The sequence below is a fragment of the Nuphar pumila genome, chromosome 13, assembly GCF_984573655.1.
Source record: "Nuphar pumila chromosome 13, dmNupPumi1.hap1.1, whole genome shotgun sequence".
Lineage (NCBI taxonomy): Eukaryota > Viridiplantae > Streptophyta > Magnoliopsida > Nymphaeales > Nymphaeaceae > Nuphar > Nuphar pumila.
The window spans coordinates 18572663-18593276 of NC_143261.1; the positions used below are offsets into that span (position 1 = coordinate 18572663).

At 42.1% G+C, this 20614-nt stretch overlaps 1 protein-coding gene across 1 annotated transcript; it reads left to right on the plus strand.

Moving 5' to 3' along the window:
- The first annotated feature begins 3369 nt into the window (after positions 1-3369).
- On the plus strand, positions 3370-8227 carry LOC149817977 (WUSCHEL-related homeobox 8-like). The gene is made up of 3 exons (XM_089985493.1): positions 3370-3694; positions 6734-7258; positions 7668-8227. Exons 1-3 carry the CDS (start codon positions 3499-3501, stop codon positions 7748-7750), a joined length of 804 nt encoding a protein of 267 aa, XP_089841619.1. The 5' UTR covers positions 3370-3498; the 3' UTR covers positions 7751-8227.
- Positions 8228-20614: the final 12387 nt, after the last annotated feature.

Consider the following 20614-nt stretch of genomic DNA (forward strand, 5'->3'; position numbering starts at 1 on the left):
GCCTTACTCAGGTTGGGCATATGGAAGCCAAACCGCACCATGCTAAAGACCAAGCCTTGGTGGAGCCCCGGCCCAGATCTTTTTGGGTTTGGGCCCCAACTCGATGACAATGTCACATGTATTTTGCCGGTTAGGGACAGGACTTAATTAAAATAAGCTTGAAACTTGGCCTGATTAGCCTCTATCAGATATAAGCCTGGGCACGTAATTTGGACTAGTTCTAAAATTTGGAGGCGAGCTTTTTTTTTCTTTTCTTTTTTTCCTGCCAGGATAACTTAAGTAACCCTTATATTCTAAAATGAATGTGACAACGGGTCAAGTTTGGTTCGGATTCAGGTGAAATTGGAATCAGACTTGGACCAGATTTTTGGGTATGGTATCAAGTCCAGACCCAGGTCTAATCGGGCTTACTATAAGATAAACCATACCAGAATCTGATAAGAACTACATGAACCACATCTGGACCATGCCTTGTAAATCATATTTACATTGAAAATTTATGGGTCTTAATCGGAACTCTGGTTGGGTCTAAGTCTGGTATAAAATTTTACAGACTATACCCGGGTTCATGTATTAATTGGACCTTTGGATCTGGACCTAAGTCTTATTCGAGTCTTCTTATTTGTCACCATACCCAGACCCTATAGGGTTTGGTCCGGGTAAACCCGACCTGATGACACCCCTAGTTACGAAAGTGTGATGTAACTATCTAACATTCTTATTCGATCTTGAGCTCAAGGCATTTACAAGTTGAGATTCAAGGACTTCAGCGATGGTTGTTCTAATCATCATGGTTAGCAAAACGTTCCTTTCAATAAAACTTTGAAAATGAGAAAAAAATAAATAAATTTTATCTTTTTCAAAAAATGGCAAAAAAAAAAAATACATTCTTTTGAGAGAAGCATTTAGAACACGAAAACATATATTTAAGTAAAATACTTTCTAAGAAAATTCAACTATAGACCCAATTGGGTTGGATGTTAGGTTTGGATTGAATTTGAATTTCATTGTTCTTATATGATAACTTCTTTCTCATAAAAAAATCTCATGTATGTATATGTCTGTTTTCTTTACCCGGTTTTGTAAAATTAAAATAAAATTAAACCCATACGTATAGTTTACGTATAGTCTTTTCATGACAGACTCCTATGGATATTCGATACCTACGGATATCTGAATCCGATTACATGTATATTTTTCAGGTTTTGTATTACTGAAATTCAAATCTAAATTAAAGTCTGATTAGTAGGATTTGGTGTTTAGCTATAGGAATGACAGTAGACCGAGGCGGGGTGGGGGACAAGGTCTCCATCTCTACCGCGTCTCAAAATCCTACCCTCCATCCTTGCACCGGTTTTGATTTTAATCACAATCCCCGTTTCATGTTGAGGCGGGGTGGGACTCCATTTTCCCTCGGTCCATTGCCATTCCTAAAAAAGGATTAAAGATAGGGCGGGATGGGATCGGGACAGGAAAGAAGCGGGGCAAGGGAAAACGTAAGTCCATCCCCGCACAGGTTTTGATTTTAACCTCTATCCCCACCATTTTATGTCCTTCATTCCCGATCCAAACGGGGCAAGGCCCATAATGATTTTCTTTGTGAAAGACCCATAATGCTTTTCTATGTTGGTTCATATCGCCGACCCTAATTGTTTTGGGATGAAGACGTAGTTGTTGTTGTTGTATTCCCGATCCAAACGGGGCAAGGCCCCATTTTCCCGATTCACTGTCATCCCTAGTTAGCTGCATCCGACAAAATCCGACCACTTTACACCCCCAAACCCTAAGAGAGGGTACCTTGAGCCCATAAGACCCACCTGAGTGCTGGCCGTTGAATGTTCCTTTGTGAATAAGAAAAGAGTGTGAGAAGACAATGGAAAAGTATACAAAAGAGGGGCTTTTTGGTCAATGTGGCGATAGAGTAGAGTCTAAAGCAACATCTTGCTTGGTTAGTTGGATGCTAAGATAGGTCTGCAAAAAGACAGGGCATGGCAGACAAAAGAGTCCCATCCACGCCAAATATACCACCTTATAAAAAAAATACCAACCAAGTAATAACTTCCATGCACACCAAATTACCAAAAACTCCTGCTTTCTTCAAGAGTCTGACGTGAGCTTCCTTGTTTTTGTTGACCAACCTAACATTAGGCGATCATTCGTAGGGGGGTGTCAAAGGGTTGGATTTGGTTCGAACCCAGGTTGAATCAGACTTGGCCTCAATTTTCAGGTATGCTACTGGGTTTGGATCTGAGTTTAATTGGATTACTATAAGAGAAACCATACTCAGACATGATAAGAACTACATAAACCAGACCGGGGCCATACCAGATAAAATAATATTTTTTATCATTTTTACATTAAAAAATTACAGTCAGGCCTGACTCTGGTATAAAATTTTACAAGTTATACCCAGATCTATGTATTATTCAGATCTTTGGATCCGAACCCACCCAGGTCTTAATCAGGTTTTCTTATTTATCATCATACCCGAACCCATTAACACCCCTAATCATACCTCGCCATGTTTTTTTATATTTATATGAAAAATCACTCTCAAGATCATAAACCTAACAACGCTGGCTTGGCTTTGCTTGCCTTACTTACCATTACTAACTTGGTAGAGGCTTGCCCCCAACCTCATCACTTTCCTTACATATACAACTTTAAAATCTCAAATGACATTAGGGTCGCCCATCAATAGGATTTTGTCTTATATTCGACTGAATTTGATTGAGTTTAGTTGCGTTTGCTTAGCGAAAATCATATCTGATTGCAACAAAATTCTGATAAAAAAAAATTTAGATCATGAGATTATGATGTATGTGCAATTTATTATTCAAAATATCATATTTTTAAGTCTATGAACGAAACTGTTGAACACATCTAAATTTTTTTTTAAAGGCATGCTGGGGTTGGGCAGACTCCTACCAGTTATACAATTGTACCATTGGGTTTTGAAACTGCAACGTCCCAACCCAACACAAGGTGACGTGCACTAGCTCCTCCTACCAGGCAAGCAGAGCCCCGGTTGGTCTGAACACATCTTTATGCGAGGAGACTCGTCTGTTTTCCAAATGCTCTTTCAAGTAGACAGTACGTACAGTCGGTCATACGAAGGAAACGATGGCATCATTGCATCAATCCCGAGTCAACACAGAAGTCCAATTTTCAACCCAGAACTATAACTAGGGAGATTACGTCAGTCATTTAGTAACTAATCGAGGGCTATTTCCGTCAATGCGCTTAAAAACCCAACCGTTTTATGTTCGATTATCCCCACACGGAGCCGTCCGTACCCCGCGCGTGTGTATCGCACGTGCGAGCCTCTCTCTCTCTCTCATGGGGCTTCTTTTTTGAGGGGAGGAGAGAGGGAAGAAAGGAAAGAGAATCATGTGGGAGTGCTTCGAAGGATGAAGGAGGAGGGATCGTGGGGAGGAGAGAGAAAGAAGAGGTAGAGATAGATAGAGATATAGAGGGAGAGAGAAAGAGGGAAGAACAATGGTTGCGAGAAGTGGGTGTGGTGTGGAAGGAGGGGAGGAGCAGCAGCAGCAGAATGGTGGTGGGTTGTACGTGAAGGTGATGACGGACGAGCAGCTGGAGCTGCTCAGGCGCCAAATCTCGGTCTACGCCACCATCTGCGAGCAGCTCGTGGAGATGCACAAGGCCGTCTCCGCCCAGCAGGACTCCATTGCCGGTCACCTACCTCTTTCTTTCTTTCTTTCTTTCTTTTTTTTGTTTGTCACCATTTCTAGTGACAGTTGTTTGTCAAGTATGAGGGCTGTGGGGTTTGTTTGGAGAACACTTATTCTCTCTTGCTACTTTTATTTTTGGGGTTTTAGAGTCAATTTTAAATTTAGGTAACAGTGTAGGTGCTCTCTTGTTCTTCCCTTTTTGGTTGCATTTCTAGAAGTTTGATGGCATTTTCTCCTTATTTAGATTGTATTTTTGACAAGGCTTGTAAACAGAAAAAAAGAGAAAAAAGTGATACCCACTTTTTTTTAAACTTTTGGGATTCATATGTTTTTTTCTTAATTATTTTATTTTTTTGAGATAAGATGTGGGCACTATGGAATTTTGATCACAATGGAATTTTATGATGGTTTTTGCGCACATTACATTGTGGGTTTAAGTTTATGTAAGACCCATTTTCTGTTTATTGTTTATTAATGCATTTCTAAAAATCAATGTTGCATTTATGAGTCTTGAATTGTCGAATTGCTGCATTTTTTAATTTATTTCTATTGTTGGTTATTGTTATTAGTGTCACAACAGTTGTTGGTCCGCTGTTGTTATTATTGAGTGGAAATTTTGATTATTGAAAGAGAGATTTGTTGTGTTACGGTGGTTCGTGCCTTTTTTTTGTTTGGTCCCCTTTTTTCTATGATGATCAGTTTTTGAAAGAAACAAAGTTTCTTATCCAGTTTCTCTTGCCGTGCGAAGTAATTAATCTTGAAAGGCTTTTATTTTCCGTTGGCATCGAATTTCTTGTTGAATTTATTCTGTTATTGGATGTTTATTTTTCTTTTGATTTGAGCATGACTCTTCCATGTAAACACGCAAAAAAGGAAAGAGAAGAAAAATGTCACGACTCAGCAGCAGTTTGTCTTTTAATAAGTGATTATTTGCTTTATATTGTACTTGATGTGAAGATGGTTTTGGCCTTCTGCTTTGTGTGTGTATGCTAAATGTTTTTTTTTTTGGCTTTTCCAGTGTTGTTTTTTTGTTTTTCGCAATCCCAAACCCATAGATGTATTCCACATGGTCGATTTACGAGGAATAGACACCTGGATCATTTGTTTTTTACGAAAAAAAAGATATTTGGAACCTTGAAAATTTACAAAGACTTTGGACCGTTGATTTTTCTAACCATATAAAAACCCACCCACGTGTCTGAATTGAATGCTCCATGAGCTGATCTGTATTTGGCATGTTTGCATCACTATATATATATATATATATATATCAAAGAACTTCATTAACTCTATAATTGCAGGAATCAATCATGTGTTTTGGAGATTGCCATGTATTTGTAACGTGGAATTTTGATACTTATGCATTTGGTGCATTTTCAAGTGACAAAACATGTAATCATTTTGATATTTCCATCTCATGGTTGAAGGATGAGATACATGATCAAATATATTGATGGCTGGGGTTTATTCTTTAGTGTTAGTCTCTTCTTATGAGCCTGATACAAAGATAGCTGAAATTGCTCAATCGAGGTAAATGGTTGCTCTGTTTAAAAGTCTAAGCACCATGCTTATGAGTCCAGGAAACATTAAAGAGGAATTTGTCTTTGTTAGTTCAGTGTTTCAAGTGAACTTGAAATCCTGTAATTGTGTAACTATGTGATCATCACACGATGTGAACCTGTAATATGTGAGCAGTGAATGAAAAATTAAAGATTGCTAATAGGGTGCTTCGACCCATCAACTTTATTACTAATGCTGCTGAATTCACCTTCTGGGAAAAAAATGCCCGAGCTATTGAAACCATAAAAGGAAAACATCATACTACCTCTACCACTAAATTTATTGTGATGAAATCATCTGTTGATTTGATTTCATTGGTCATATATTACTTAACCAGTATCCAATTAAATCTTCCTTTTGAACAAACACGTTATCTCTGCCACTAACTTTATTGTTGTAATCATCTGTTGACTTGATTTCCTTGGTCAATGTATTATTGAACCACTATGCAACTAAATCTTCTTGGTCATGGAATAACTTGCAAGTCAGCTGCCAAGTTGAAGCCATGATCTTAACATATGACAGTGTCAGTCATACCAGAAAACCTATAAGAGAAACCAATTCTTTGAGGAAGTGTTATCCAGTTGTTTATGTTGATTTTTCTTATAGCAACCAGCCTCGATCTTCCATGCATTATGATATGCAAATTTTTCCAAGACACTGTTCTGGACAGTGTGGAAAAGTGATAGTCACCTTTTAATTATCTCGAACAAGGTGCGTTTTCCAAGGCACTGTTCTGGAGTGTGGAAAAGTGATAATTATCTTACAAAGTGGGCTTGATCTATGAAACTTTTGTTCATTAGCTATGTTTGATTGACATAATATAATTCTTTTGTAAGTAAAACATTTTGGGTTATCTTGAAAGAAAATATTGTCGTGGTATTAAAAAAAGTGCAGTTGTATGAAAAATAAATTCCTCTAGAAATCTTGGATGGAAGTCTTTGTAATTCTTCTGCAAGTTGCTTCTTAATACTAGTGATTTACAATTAAAAATTAAACTTGATGTTTCATTGCAAACTTTTTCTAAAAGAAACTCTAACTGTTGAACAGTAAAGGAATTGTTGCCTTTAGTTTGTATTCATTTATCTTTATTTGTCATTTGATGCTCCATAGTTGATCACCCATAATTCTTGGTGATTATTGTTGGTTGATGGCTGTAGATAGCTGAAGATTTGGCTCTTTTTAAGGCCTTATAAATGTGTTTTTATTCACAAGGACAGTTCTTCCAGCTTGACTGTCATAATAAAAAAATGGTGTAACTGGTAGGAAAATATGCTTGCTTAAATTTAATTGGCCAAAATATTCCTTTTGATCCTTATAGGAGGTCATAAAGTCAGTTTTCCCAAGGACATGGCTTTCCAACCCCAGCTTCAATGGATAGCGTGTGAATTATGTTTGTTTATGTATTCATTGAGATTCTTGAGTTAATATTAATTTCACTAGTACCTTTCTGACATTGATTCCATTTTGTGGTGTTTCAGGAATGAGGCTGGGGAATATGTATTGTGATCCATTGATGTCTGCTGGCCATAAAATCACCACGAGACAGCGTTGGACACCAAGCCAGATGCAGCTTCAAATACTTGAGAATATCTTTGAACAGGGAAATGGAACACCCAGCAAGCAAAAGATAAAAGAGATAACCTCTGAACTGATGCAGCATGGATCAATTTCAGAAACCAATGTGTATAATTGGTTCCAGAACAGGAGGGCTCGGTCAAAGAGAAAGCAGCAGGTGATTGCATCAAATAACTTGGATTCAGTGGCAGAGACAGAGGTGGAATCACCAAAGGAAAATAAAGAAAAGGTGGAGGACATTCACTCCATTGAAAATCCCGCTTTACACATGGATGACGTGGGTTTTCAGGGTCAAGAAGTTAACTCCAGCTTGTACACTTTGGATCCACAGCCCAGTAGAATGCCGCATCTGCAGTCAAATGAGAGCTTGAAGTCATGTGGAAATTTGACTCCTTTCTCTTTCTTTGAGAATATGCTGGCAAATCCAAGTATGTCTTTACATTATTTGTGAGAATTTCTGCTTGCACTTGCAGCTAGCATGATTTTAATTTTGGCCATTTCCAAAACCAGATAGATGGACATTGGACAATGTCTTTAGTCTGCTTGGTTCATAGTTTATAACTTTATCAGTGATAACAAGAGGAATTTAAATTGCTCAGAAGTTGATAATGTTTATTTTCAATGAGAAAACCCTGAAAATTACCTTAGCGACTTTGATTTTTTTGAGATTTTTATGTCAGTAATTTTCTCTTCTGTTTTTTTCTTCTTCCGTCTTGAAAGAAAAGAAATATTGAGTTCTATATTTTGTTTTCTTTTCCAGTTCTGCTAAATATATTTCTCAGACTCTGCAAATTCCACATTCTTAACCTTTCATCTAACTTTTGGTGTGTGAGTCAGGGATTGAGCATCTTATGGGAAAAATGGAAGGCCCAGACTTTAGTCAATTTCACACGAATGACGGTTTTGACGTGATTGGCTGATGCTAAGTCACCTTTGTTCTTCAGTTTTTGCCTTTATAGCTTCGTTTTCACCTAACAGTTCATTGAGAAGAGGACTTTGAGATATTGATATACATGTCACAGAACACAGATCAGCATTACAGTTGGTACATAGATAGTGGATCTTGATAGACAGTGCTGGATTTTGCATCCATAGCAGCTAATCTTCACAGGAGGTCTTTTTTTTCTTCCTTTCTTTTTTAAAATTTATCCAACTCCCAGGAACCAGGTACTGTCAGTTACAAGGGAAAACAAAATTACATTACAGTGACGAAGTATTTCATGTTAGTGATTGTTGTCTTTGATGTGCCTCCTTCTGTTGATGTAAAGTTGAGTTTAGTTGAGTGAATAACTTGTGTTCACTGTAACTTAGGTTCTGATAGTGTGCTGAGATATCGGCCCTACAGAATCCTTAATTGGGTACAATTTCTTTTTATTTTGAGAATGTTATTGTTGGTCATCTCTTTGGTTGTGCATGAGATTCCTATAACTTTTCTTCTGTTTCTACAGCATATAAAAGCATCTCACTACATTGAACATCAAGATTGCTGTATCTACAATTTGCCAATCGTTGGTGTTTGCATTCTCTGTTATATGGATCATTTCTGTGGTATTTTTTTGGGTAAGCCATTTCGTTGGTATTTGACATATGAAAAACCTTTTCATTTGTATAAGAAACAAAATTGCTGCATGCTGGTGATTCTTGTATTTTTGTACCCTTTCAGTTATTATGCTCACCTTGGAGATGCATGGTGGGTTAAAGCATGAAAAAGTAGATTAAAAGTCTGTGCATAACTATAACAATCAATTCTACAGTTTAGGCTAAGCTTTTGCTCAATTCTACTGTTGGGAGACCGTTCATCATGTGGATGAACGTTTACAGAGGCAGCTCTGACGGATTACCCATCAGAGCCGCCTCGGACCCGATCCTCTCTTTAAGGAAAAAGAATGGTAACCAAAGGATAACTGCCTACTGACCGGGGCTCCAATCAGTTTGGTAGGAGCAGTTTCTGCAAGTCACCATGTGATGGGACGTTGCAAGTTCTAACTCCACTGGTATATGGGTGGTTGAATAACTGCCAGTAGTATTAACAGGCCTTTGTAGAGAGCGTTGAATAACTACATGGTAGAGGGCCTAGAGGCTAGCTATAGTCTCACACTCACTACCAAAGCTCACAATGTAGCCTAGTTAATGCTGTGAATTATATTTGCAGCATTCTGCATTAGCTATGTTGAATTTTGAAAAGGCAAAAAAACTTTCTTTTGAAATAAGAGTTTAGAACATGAAAATTTATATTACAAAGAAACAACATTAGATGGAGCTGAATTTATCAGATTTTGGGTTCAAATCATGTTGAGTCTTGGATCTAGATCCTGTAATTCCTACACTCACTTGATTTTCAAGGAAAAATTCCATATTTTTATACCTCATCTTATAAAATTAGAATTGAATTAATTTTTTTTTCTCGGAGAAAAATCACGCACTCCTCCCATGTGTGCACTAGGATTGTGATGCAGGAGCGGAAGCAAGACACTGCTGGGTGGGCAGGGTGTATTCGGATGCATCTTGATTATTTGGGTTTTCTAATGATTTCAGTATTGCAACAAGTACTGAAAATGTGCACCCCGAGTATTGAACTCTCAAAGTCCTTCAACTTTAACACCTTTAAGCAGACCCCAACTCACTTAGCCAAGTGTGTGGAGTCCTGTGCACTGAACATTGTTAATGAGCTAGGACCCCAGTTTATGCATTTGTTTGGATCTAAGGTAGAAAAAACCCGACCAATTTCTATCCAAATTTCTTGCACTAGTGACGCCAAGACTTCTTCGATCAGATTCAAGTCTGAACTAGGCAAAAGGATGACACAACTCATTGATGATCTGACCCATTGATGAAAAGTCCGAAAATAGGCTGTGGTTGCAGATAGGGGAGTCAACGGGTCGGGTTTGGTTCCGATCCAGGTGGAACCAGACTTGGCTACAATTTTTGGGTATGGTATCGGGTCTGTACCCAGTTCTAATCGGAGCCACCATACCATACCCGATAAGAACTACATGAACCAGACCCGGGGTATACCCGGTAAAATACTATTTTTTATCATTTTTACATTGAAAATTTGCGGGTCTTCATTGGAACTCCGGTTGAGCCCGGGTCGGGTCTGGTATAGAATTTCACAAACAATACTCAGATCCATGTATTAAAGGTCCAGACCGGGGTCTTAATCGGATCTTCTTATTTATCACCATACCCGGACCCTATAGGGTTTGGTATAGGTCGGGTCTGGGTAAACCCTACCTGTTGACACCCCTAGTTGCAGACCTCGCTGATGCATTGATTATTCCGAGTATTTTGGTACAGATTAAATCATAATGACAAAGTCGGGTCAGAGAGTGTATCAACGGATCAAAGCCCTACAGGCTCACAGACCTAAGCTGTTCGAAACCGATTCCAGATGCATCGTACATCTTACTTGATGGAGATGTAGACGATAAGCTACCAAACGGGGGCTCCGCTTCGTTGTGGTGGGACGTTGAATAATAACTGGTGGAGGTCTGCTTAACCCCAGCTTGCCTTTCAAAATAAAAAATCATAAGTAAGCTGCATAATTTCCAAGTGAGATGTGCAGTGGAGATCGAATATAAACATTGGTTGGTGATATGACTTGATATGCCCTCATGGACGCCGAGAGCAGTTGAAAGCTCTATTAAAAGTGTTAATGTTTGGTACTGATGAAGGTAAGAAACTATTGAGTAGAAATCACATTCTTTTCATATATATATAGATATTCGTCGATGCTCAAGAGCGTGCTAAATGTGTTTTTCACTACAACAACAACAACGCCTTCATCCCAAACAATTGGGGTCGGGGATATGAAAAAAAAAAATCATTTTGGGTCCTCCACATGAATCCTTCTCTTCCAATCATTTCTATCCAATGTCATGTCCTCGGTGAGGTTCAAAGCCTTCGTATCCTTTCTTATCATCTCCATCCAAGTCTTTTTAGGCCTACCCTGACCTCTTTTAGCTAATATATTTTCTCATTTCTTCATCCTTCTAACCAGAGCATCATTAGGCATTCATCGAATATGCCCAAACCATCGTAAACGATTCTCACTCATCTTATTTTCAATGGGTGCAATGCCTACCTTCTGACCGTACAGATGTGATCTATGTACTTGATTTTATGATGACCAGCTCTTGAAACGTTGAGTTTTTATAAGGTTAGAAAAATCAACGGTCCAATATCTTTGTAAATTTTTTAGGCTCCAAATATCATTTTTTATCGAAAACACATCATCGATGTGTGGATTCCTCATAAATCGACCATGTCCAACACATTTATGAGCCAGGACTACGAAAAAAAATAGGAGAAGGGCAGAAAAACCCATTTAGAACATATCATTTAGCACCTAAGGTGTGAGCAACTACCGATTTGTTTATCCAGAAAATACACAAAATCAAAACAAATGGAGGACTAGGTTTTCTATGAGAAATGCAAGAATATTCTAAAACTGTGTTCAAGAACATTAATATCAAAGCAATCAATGTAAAACAGTAAAATCAAATGCATTTAAATACCGGGTATTTAGATGTATTTAATGTCTACTTATTTCTGTGTCATTGTTTTAAACTGACAAGTTTATTGTCATTTAAACAAAGTACCACCAATGGATTAGTTGTTTATGTTTCTTAAATGACAATAAACTTGCCAGTTTAAAACAATGATACAGAGTGTTGATCATCAGGATAATAATGAATGAAAGAACTTCATGGAAAATAGCAAGTAAATATGCAGAAACAAGAAATTTGCAACTTGTAGATGGATCTGTTCATCATCATAAAGTGGTAGTAAAAATATCCTTCGAGTGATGATTTTGTGTTGGATTGTAGTTAATGGCAACCAAAATGGATTAGTATTGGGTGATAATAAGAGATAGAAACCTTTGAACAAGCTGGCAGAGTTAAAAATCTTTATTCCTAAAACATTTTGTTCTCTAAGCATTCTTGTATTGAGTAAAAGAAAGCACCAGGCCGTTTAATTTATTTCAGGTGTGAAGTACTTCTGTTAACAAATATTGTCATCATCCTTGTGCCTATTGGGGAACATTTAATAATTTTAGCCACTATGAATGTTCCCTTGCGACTTACAGTGTACAGTTGCACTTAGAGTCTGTTTTGCTTTTGTTGAGTCTGATGTAAGTTGCCCGGTTCAGGTGAATCAATACCCCGAAGGGGCAGCCCGTATACTTGAACTGTAATAGCCTGCGGGCAAAATTGTGAATAAAGTAAATGCGTTGAGCTTTCTTTTGTTCACCCTCGTTGCGATTGCTTCTTGTGATTGCAATTTCTCTCCCTCTATTCTCTCTTGCTCTCTTGCACTCTAATTACAAGTTTCCGCGATCGGCAAGCGAGCTGACGAGTAGGCTTGCGGCGGTGAGAAAGGATTGTCGCGCCGCGCTGGCCCATTGAAGGAAATAGGCCCGTGACAAGTGGTATCAGAGCCCGTTCTCGTGCTGGGGAAGGGACTCCGGAGTCGGTGTCGACAAACACGCCGACAGGCTGCGATTTGTGAGCAAGACATCGTGGCGCCTTATCAACACTTGCGCAACACCAAAGGCAAGGCAATTGCCGAAGCTGAGAAGATGGGTTCACCTCGGGGCCAAGAAGAGTTGACTGCAACTGTTAACAAGCTGGTGGAAGATGTGACTTCGCATGATGAAGCGATTTCATGCACATGTGAATCATTCAGTGGATTAATGATGTGGTGGCGAGCCTGCAAGAGCAGGTGAACTTACTAATGGGTCAGGTCACTTCATTGACGACTACAGTGACCGGTCTTAAGTTGAAGAACCGTACGTTGCAGCAGACGGTGACCCTAAATGGCGGAAATGGTGAGAGACCATCAAGGATTGATGTACCTAGACCCGTAAAATTCAATAGTTCTCGCGACAACAAGGCCATTAAGAACTTCTTGTTCCAAGTAGAAGACTACTTGGATATCCAGAATGTGACCCTCGAAGATCTGAGGATCAAGGCTGCAGCGGCCTTACTTGATGGGGATGATATCGCTTGGTGGAGGCGGAAGCGCAATGACATGGAGAGGGGTCAATGTGTGATAGACACCTTTGATGACTTCAAAGTAGAGTTGCGCAACTACTTCATGCCAAGAAATGCGCAGAGACAGGCTTACTGGATGGTTCGTGAGCTCAAACACACTGGTTCGTTGCAAGACTATGTCAGAACGTTCCAGAAGCTTATGTTGGAGATACCTAACATGCCAGAATACGACATGCTCAACTGGTTCATTATGGGACTTCAACCATGGGCACAGTCTGAAGTGGAAATGAGTAACCCCCGTATTTTGGAAGATGCATATGTGGCGGCAGAGTGCTTAGTTGACACTCAGCGCAAGCCTTTCACCCCATCAACCAAAGTTGGGAAAAAGCCTGACCACGAAGGCAAGAAGAATGAGCAGCGCAATGATAAAGGTGAGGCGTCGACACACCATCAATCCGAAAAGAAACAGAACTTCACAAAGCATAACAACAACAACAAGGGTGCGGTTGTGACATGTTGGTTCTGTGGCGATAGACATATCGCTAGGCAGTGCCCAAAGAGCCTTGTAAACGACAACAGATAAGCCAATGCTGCACGGGAAGAATGCAACGATACTAAATGTAGTGACACTGAGACCATGCAACCAAGGATGGGGACCATGCGATCGATTAACGCAGCTAGAAGTTGCGCAGCTAAGAACATGCAGGTCAGTAAAGAACTTATGTACGTAGAAGTCATTATGAATGAAAAGTCTACTTCAACAATGGTAGACTCGGGGGCCACACACAACTTTGTCTCGCGGGAAGAGGCAGAGCGGTTGGGCTTGAAAACTGGGCCAAAGCAGAGGACTATCAAAACAGTAAACTCTGAGGCCAAGCTCATCCTTGGTGAAGCAAGAGATGTGGCTACTCAAGTGGGGAGTTGGGTCGGCAAAGTCAACTTCTCTGTGGTGCCCCTGGACGATTTCAAGGTGATTCTGGGTATGGAGTTTCTACGAAGCCAGAATGTTATGATGTTGCCAAAGTTTAACACGTTGACGATCATGGGATCAGACCTGTCACACACTGTGCAGTGCCTTACACAGAAAGGCAAGTCTTTTGTGTTATCGACAATGCAACTGAAGAAGGGTGTTAAGCATGGGGAGCAGACATTCTTAGTTGCAATGCGTGCGGATGAAGGGAAGGTAGAAGCAGCAATGCCGCCGACCCTAGCCCCACTATTGAAGGAGTTTCGGGGGGTGATGTCCCCAGAATTGCCAAAGCGTCTTCTGCCAAGACCTGAGGTCGACCACAAGATTGAGTTGACCCCGGGAGCGAAGCCTCCTGCAATGGTTCCATACCGTATGTGGCCAGCTGAGTTGAAGGAGCTGCGCAGACAACTAGACGAGATGTTGGACGCAAGCATTATTCGTCCATCAAAAGCCTCATTTGGTGCTTCGGTCCTTTTCCAGATGAAACATGATAGCTCTAAACGGTTGTGTGGATTATCGTGCCTTGAACAAGGTCACGGTGAAGAACAAGTACTCATTGCCATTGATAGCGGACTTGTTCGATCAGCTAGGCAGTGCTCGTATCTTTTCCAAGCTAGATCTGCGATCGGGTTACTGGCAGGTGAGGATTGCCGAAGGTGATGAGCCGAAAACAACTTGCGTCACCCGCTATGGTGCTTACGAATTTCTAGTAATGCCATTCAGGTTGACAAATGCTCCAGTCACGTTCACGACTTTAATGAACCAAATCTTCTACCCTTACTTAGACAAGTTTGTGGTAGTCTACCTGGATGATATCGTGATCTACAGCAGCAACATGGAGGAACATGTCGAGCACTTGCGAACAGTGTTTAAGATGCTGAAGGAGAATGACCTCTGTGTCAAACGAGAGAAGTGTCTCTTCGGGTAGGAGGAGATCAGCTTCCTTGGCCACGTTGTGGGGCGTGGTGTGCTGCGTATGAATGGGCAGAAGATAAGGACCATCCAGGAATGGGTTCCGCAAAGTGCCAGAATTGCGATCATTCCTCGGTTTGGCAAACTATTATTGGTATTTCATCGAAGGTTATTCCCTCATTGTTGCGCCCCTCACAGATTTGTTAAAGAAAAATCGGGTATGGCTCTGGACAGGAGCGTGCCAAGATGCCTTCGATGGCTTGAAGAAAACCTTAGTGAGGGAGTCAGTGCTGCGACTACCTGATCATTCGAGACCCTTTGAAGTCCACACTGATGCCTCAGACTTTGCCATTGGCAGAGTTATTATGCAAGATGGTCATCTGATCGCATATTAGAGTTGCAAGTTGAAGGATGCAGAGAGGTGCTACACAGTGCACAAATGTGAGATGACTGCCATTGTGTATTGCCTCAGGACCTGGCGGCACTACCTTTTGGGTGCCGAGTTCGTCGTCAGAACGGACAATGTGGCCACAAGCTATTTTCAGACACAAAAGAAGTTGACGCCTAAACAAGCTCGATGACAAATGTTTTTGGCTGAGTTCGACTTTGCCTTGGAGTACAAGGTTGGAAAGACCAATGTTGTGGCGGATGTCCTAAGTCGTAGGGCTGAACTGGCAGCTGCGCGCGCGGAGTCTTCTGAAATGCATTTAGAGGGTGCATTGCTGAGCCGCATCTGCGAGGGGACGCAACAGGATCCGACCGCACAACACCTTGTTTCTCTAGCGCAGGCAGGGAAGACTCAACGATTTTGTCTACAGGATGGCCTCCTCGTAACAAAAGAGGGACGTATCTTTGTAGCACGGTGGAGAAGCCTTCGTCGAGAGCTACTCAATGAGTGCCATGATACACTATGGGTCGGTCATCCTGGTCAGGAGCGGACCTTAGCACTCCTTGAGCGCGGCTACTATTGGCCGTAGATGAGAGACGACGTTGAGGGGTATGTGCGGACATGCCTCATCTGCCAGCAAGATAAGGGGACAAACCAGAAGGTTGTCGGTCTCCTTGAGCCTCTACCAATTCTAGAACGTCCTTGGGATAGCATCTTCATGGACTTTATTGTTAGTTTGCCGAAGGTAGAGGGCCTCAGTTCTATTTTGGTTGTGGTGGATCGTTTCTCAAAGTATGTCACCTTCATCCCAGCTTCCAATGAGTGTCCTGCAGAGAAGACTGCAAAGTTGTTCGTAAAGCATGTGGTGAAGCACTAGGGCATACCAAAGAGCATTGTGAGTGATCGCAATGCTCGCTTCACGGGCAAGTTCGGCTACTTGTCTATGAGTTGCTGTTTTCAACAAGCTTCCATCCGCAGACAGATGGACAGACAGAGCGTATCAACGGGATGCTGGAGCAGTACCTTAGGCACTTTGTTAGTGCCAATCAGAAAAATTGGGTGAAGCTCCTTGATGTGACACAGTTTTATTATAATCTGCAGAAGAGTGAGTCTTCAGGCCACAGTCCGTTCGAGATAGCCACAGGGCAGCAGCCACTGATCCCGCACACTCTTGCCACACAAGAAAAGGGAAGACCATCATTCGCCTATCAGTTTGTTCGCGACTGGCACAAGCAAAATGAGTTGGCGAAGGCATTCTTACACAAAGCGGGAAAGAGAATGAAGAAGTGGGCAGACAAACACCGTCGGCCCGCAGGGTTCCAAGTGTTGGTGAAGTTATATCCTGGTCGCACATGCATCTTCCACGGGCGGCACCGCGGACTACTCAGAAAGTATGAGGGACCCTTCACCATCACAAAGAAGGTGGGCAAGCTGGCATACAAGCTGGAGTTGCCCCCAGACTTCAAGGTGCACCCGGTGTTCCACGTGTGCAACCTCAAGCAGTTCCATCCAGATGATGGAGACCCAGAACGCAGTGTGCCTGTAAGACCCGCAATTTTTCAGAAAATATCTGAATAAAATTCATGAGGCATTTACCGGTAAAAATAGCATTTCTTCTCAGAATGCGAAACGAATCAATTCCTGCGAGCCAGTTATACTTAGGATATTCGTCGAATTGCGAATATATGCTTAAACACTCTGGAAGCCATAACTTCCTAACTAAACGAAATCAATAGATTCGTACGAGCCAACTTTCTTAGTTACGTCAATACGAAGAAAATGGCGTACTTAGAATTTTTCGGAAAAAATCGCCGGAAACCCGAAATTCTTGCGGGACCCACGGAAATATTGGTGGGACCCACAGAAATATTCCTCAGAAAATATCTTGTGGGACCCACAAAATATCCTATGGAAATATCTTGTGGGCCCCACCTCAAAAGGAACCTCCAGGAATTTAAAAGAAGCCAAGGGGTAAAAGGGGCATGGAAAAACCCAAGAGGAGGTGGGCTTGGGCTATAAATAGCCCTCCCCACTCTCTCTCTTCTCATAATTTTGACCCCCCCTCTCTCTCTTGCCTTCTCTCTCTCTCCTAAACCTCCCCTACCTAGCCTAGCCCACCTGACCTGGTCTGAGCCTGCCTGACTTAGCCTGAGCCTGCCTGACCTGGTCCTAACCCACCTGACCTGGGTCTGAACCCACTTGACCTGGTCCAAACCCAGTTGACTTGACTTGAACCTAGTTGGGTTTAAAGTCAAAGTCAAAGTCCTTTTTGGTCCAGATTCCAGTTTGGGTTTCTGAACTCAGACTTAGCCTACTTGAGCTGAGTTCGAACCTGCTGAACCCAGTTGACTTGGATCGAACCCTGTTTGGTTCAAACCACTTAGGTTGAGTAGCTTGACCTGCTCTACCTCTTTCTCAACTAAGTCAGCTTCATCTGACTTAGTCTGACCTCTCGAAGGAAGGCTCGAAGCCAAAGAAGCAACCCAGAGCCGTTTCTTCCACGATTTGAAGTAAGTTCGCTTCGTTGATCCATCTCTCTCAAGTATTTGATTGTTTGTATATAGAATATACTTTCTGAAGTAGTATCTTGCTTTAGTTCTTGGTTGAGCCCTCTAGGACGCTTCGGTGTTCACGCGCTCGCCTCGTAACTATCGTCGGATATATATGTTCGAATGCGCAGTATATGCGTTCTTCAAAAATAGTATCTCACCCTAGTTCTTGGTTGAACCCTCTAGGACACTTCGGTGTTCACTCGCTCGCCTCGTAACTATCGTTGGATACAGATCTAGGTGTATATCTGTTGATTCTGCCGACGCGTCTTATATCGCACAGGCTATGTAATTTACCTTTGCCGTCGCGTCGTATGATGCCAAGGCTCCCTGTTTTCTGCACTTCCGATTACTGCACTTCCGATTATGCATTTACTTACGCCGTCGCGTCGAACGATGCCAAGGCTCCTGCTTTCTGCAATGTATTTACTTACGCCGTCGCGTCGAACGATGCCAAGGCTTCTGCTTTGTTATATATGTAGAATATTTCGTTCAGTTACACACCCTGAACAATAGTATATGCATTTCTTTACGCCGCCGCTGTATAAAGCACAGGCTTCTGCTTATACTACATATATAGCGCATAAATGAGCGTTCAAATGGAGATCAACTCCAAATCGCCCATGCGATTCCTTGACCGCTCCTCGTTCAAGATTCTGCTTGACGAATGAAGCCCCTATTGGAAAGGCTTCGCTTTTTGGCAAAATGCTCTTTACGTAAAGACTAAGTTAATTACGTATGGCCTGACTATGGCCAAGGGTTCCTGCAACCTTGATGGATGTAAAGTACGCACAACGGTGCGCATCCATTTCCCCGAATTAAGCGTGGCGATTTCCTACCAAAGAGGGGAGATGCCGCTGAAATGGATAAAAGAAACGCACGCTTTCTCCGTAAAAGAGAGGAAGTGCTGCTGAAATTTCTAAAGAAGCTAAGAATAGCTCAGAAAGAACGTAGCAGGATACTCTGACATATAGCAGAGTGCTGCCCAGTTCATGGTTTGCCCTCTACAACGTAGAAGGGTTCGTCGCACCACTGCCGGTAGAGCAGGGGAGGTGCTGACGAAATGGTCGGCAGAAGAGCTGCCGGAACCAATGGAACGGCATAATGATGTCTGTTGATGGAACGATGCCAGATCGGCTCGTATCCTTGTGCCTGCAAGGGCACCTTGCTCGTAAGGGCCGCTGAGCCGGAGTAGAGGTTGCGCCTTGGCTAGGTTTGGACTCGTTGCGTAAAAATACGCTGAGTAGCCGATCTATTTAGATCGAGTCATATGCATGCTCATTGAGAACGATTACACAACCAGACTTGTAAGGGCCGAAGAGCCAGAGTGTGTTGTTTCCACCCAAAGAGGTGTGATGCTCGTGGTGGCCGAAGTGCCAAAGAGCGGTGTTCTGCATGCATATGAATAAGACTTAAGGTCGCACATACCCCGCGGTTGAAGATCGTGTTAGGGGTACCCCCTCAGTAATGACTGTGTTGGGGAAGATTGAATGGGGTCGGGTACATACTCCCGTAGTGCTAAAAGCACGGGCTGCCTAAATGGCATGCAGATTCTGTCCAAGTAATTATAAGACTGGCAGACTCCTTCAGGAATTATGCTCACTGTGGAATGACAGTGATGGTACAACCTTGAGTGACATGTATTTTACTTTGGACCTGATAGAGTCCACGATGGCCTCAGTCACTCATGGGTTTTGGGGTCGTGGTTATCCTTAAGATCTAAGGATTGAACTCAACTACTGCAAGTAGAGGATGCATCCGAATTTGGGCCTAGTAGGATTCTCCCAGTTGAAACACACTGCCCTACTATGGATAGGGTCAACAGGCCTCTGGGGTATCTAAAATACATAGAATAATCAACCCCCAGAACGTCGCGTTGATGCCCGGACAATAGCTCTACCTGCGTACCAAAGGCGGGAGCGGTTAATTATCAAACAATGCATTAGTTCTAGGTACAGCGATGCTTTGAATGTATGAGTGGATGACGTGTTGAGTCAGTCCTGCATAACCTTTGTGAAGGTGTCATGTTCGGTATACTACTGGACCGACTGGGCAAAGACCCGTGTTGTATCCGCACGACTAAGCGAAGCTCGAGGAGTTGTCCTTAGATGCGTGGGATACGGATGTGCCAAGTATGAAGACTTGAGCTAGACATCACTTTGAGACCCGGTAGAGGTCATGGCTAAGTCATGGAGACTTAAGCGGCTATTCAAATCACAGCCCTGAAAAGGCTTGCTCTAAGTCATGAGGACTTGAGCGGATGCTCAACTCATAGCCCTAAGGAGGCTCTTGCGAAATACTCTAAGTCTTTGAGGCTTGAGCGTCGTTATTGCGCATTGCGACCCTGAGTGGTCATTATCGTATTTGAGTTGAATGGATGTATGACTGCATGCTTACCAGACCATCAGTGGTTCTGACCCCGTTTAATGGGGATTTCAGGTGTTGGACCTGCGTGGCGATATGCGGAGCAAGGCGGCATCGAGTTCCAGGGTTTCTCTAGACAGAGTTGTACTGCTTCCTTTTATTGAACCTACACTGCTTTTCTAAGCAGTAGTGTTCTAATAAACATGAGTTTTCGATAAAATGGAACACCTTGGTGGTCAATGAATTGCTTGGCCACATACCTGCAACGTGCTCGGAGTTTTCTAAAACCGACGACTCATTATCGTCTTATTCCGCTGCTAAAAGCTTTTCTAAGTTTCGTTGCAAAGAAAAAAAAAAGAAATTCATGAAAATTTTAACTTAGCTTTGTTTTGGAAATCCGGGGCGTTACAGTGCCACAACGCGCTTCTATCATGCAGAGGGCCCCGACAGCACAACGGGCCGAGAAGCACCTCAGTCAGATCCTTCGCCACAAGGTCAACTACTTGGGACAAGCGAAGAAATACTTGGTGCAGTGGGAGGAAACAGTGGAACCAACGTGGGAGCATGCATTTTGAATGAACAGCCGCTACCCGGCTGAAGTCAGG

Bases quoted from the DNA above. Each gene is read 5' to 3' on its own strand.
- LOC149817977 (XM_089985493.1), top strand. From the start codon at position 3,499: ATGGTTGCGAGAAGTGGGTGTGGTGTGGAAGGAGGGGAGGAGCAGCAG. The intron at 3,695-6,733 runs GTCACCTACCTC...GTGGTGTTTCAG, and splicing joins CCAGCAGGACTCCATTGCCG to GAATGAGGCTGGGGAATATG. The intron at 7,259-7,667 runs GTATGTCTTTAC...TGTGTGAGTCAG, and splicing joins GAATATGCTGGCAAATCCAA to GGATTGAGCATCTTATGGGA.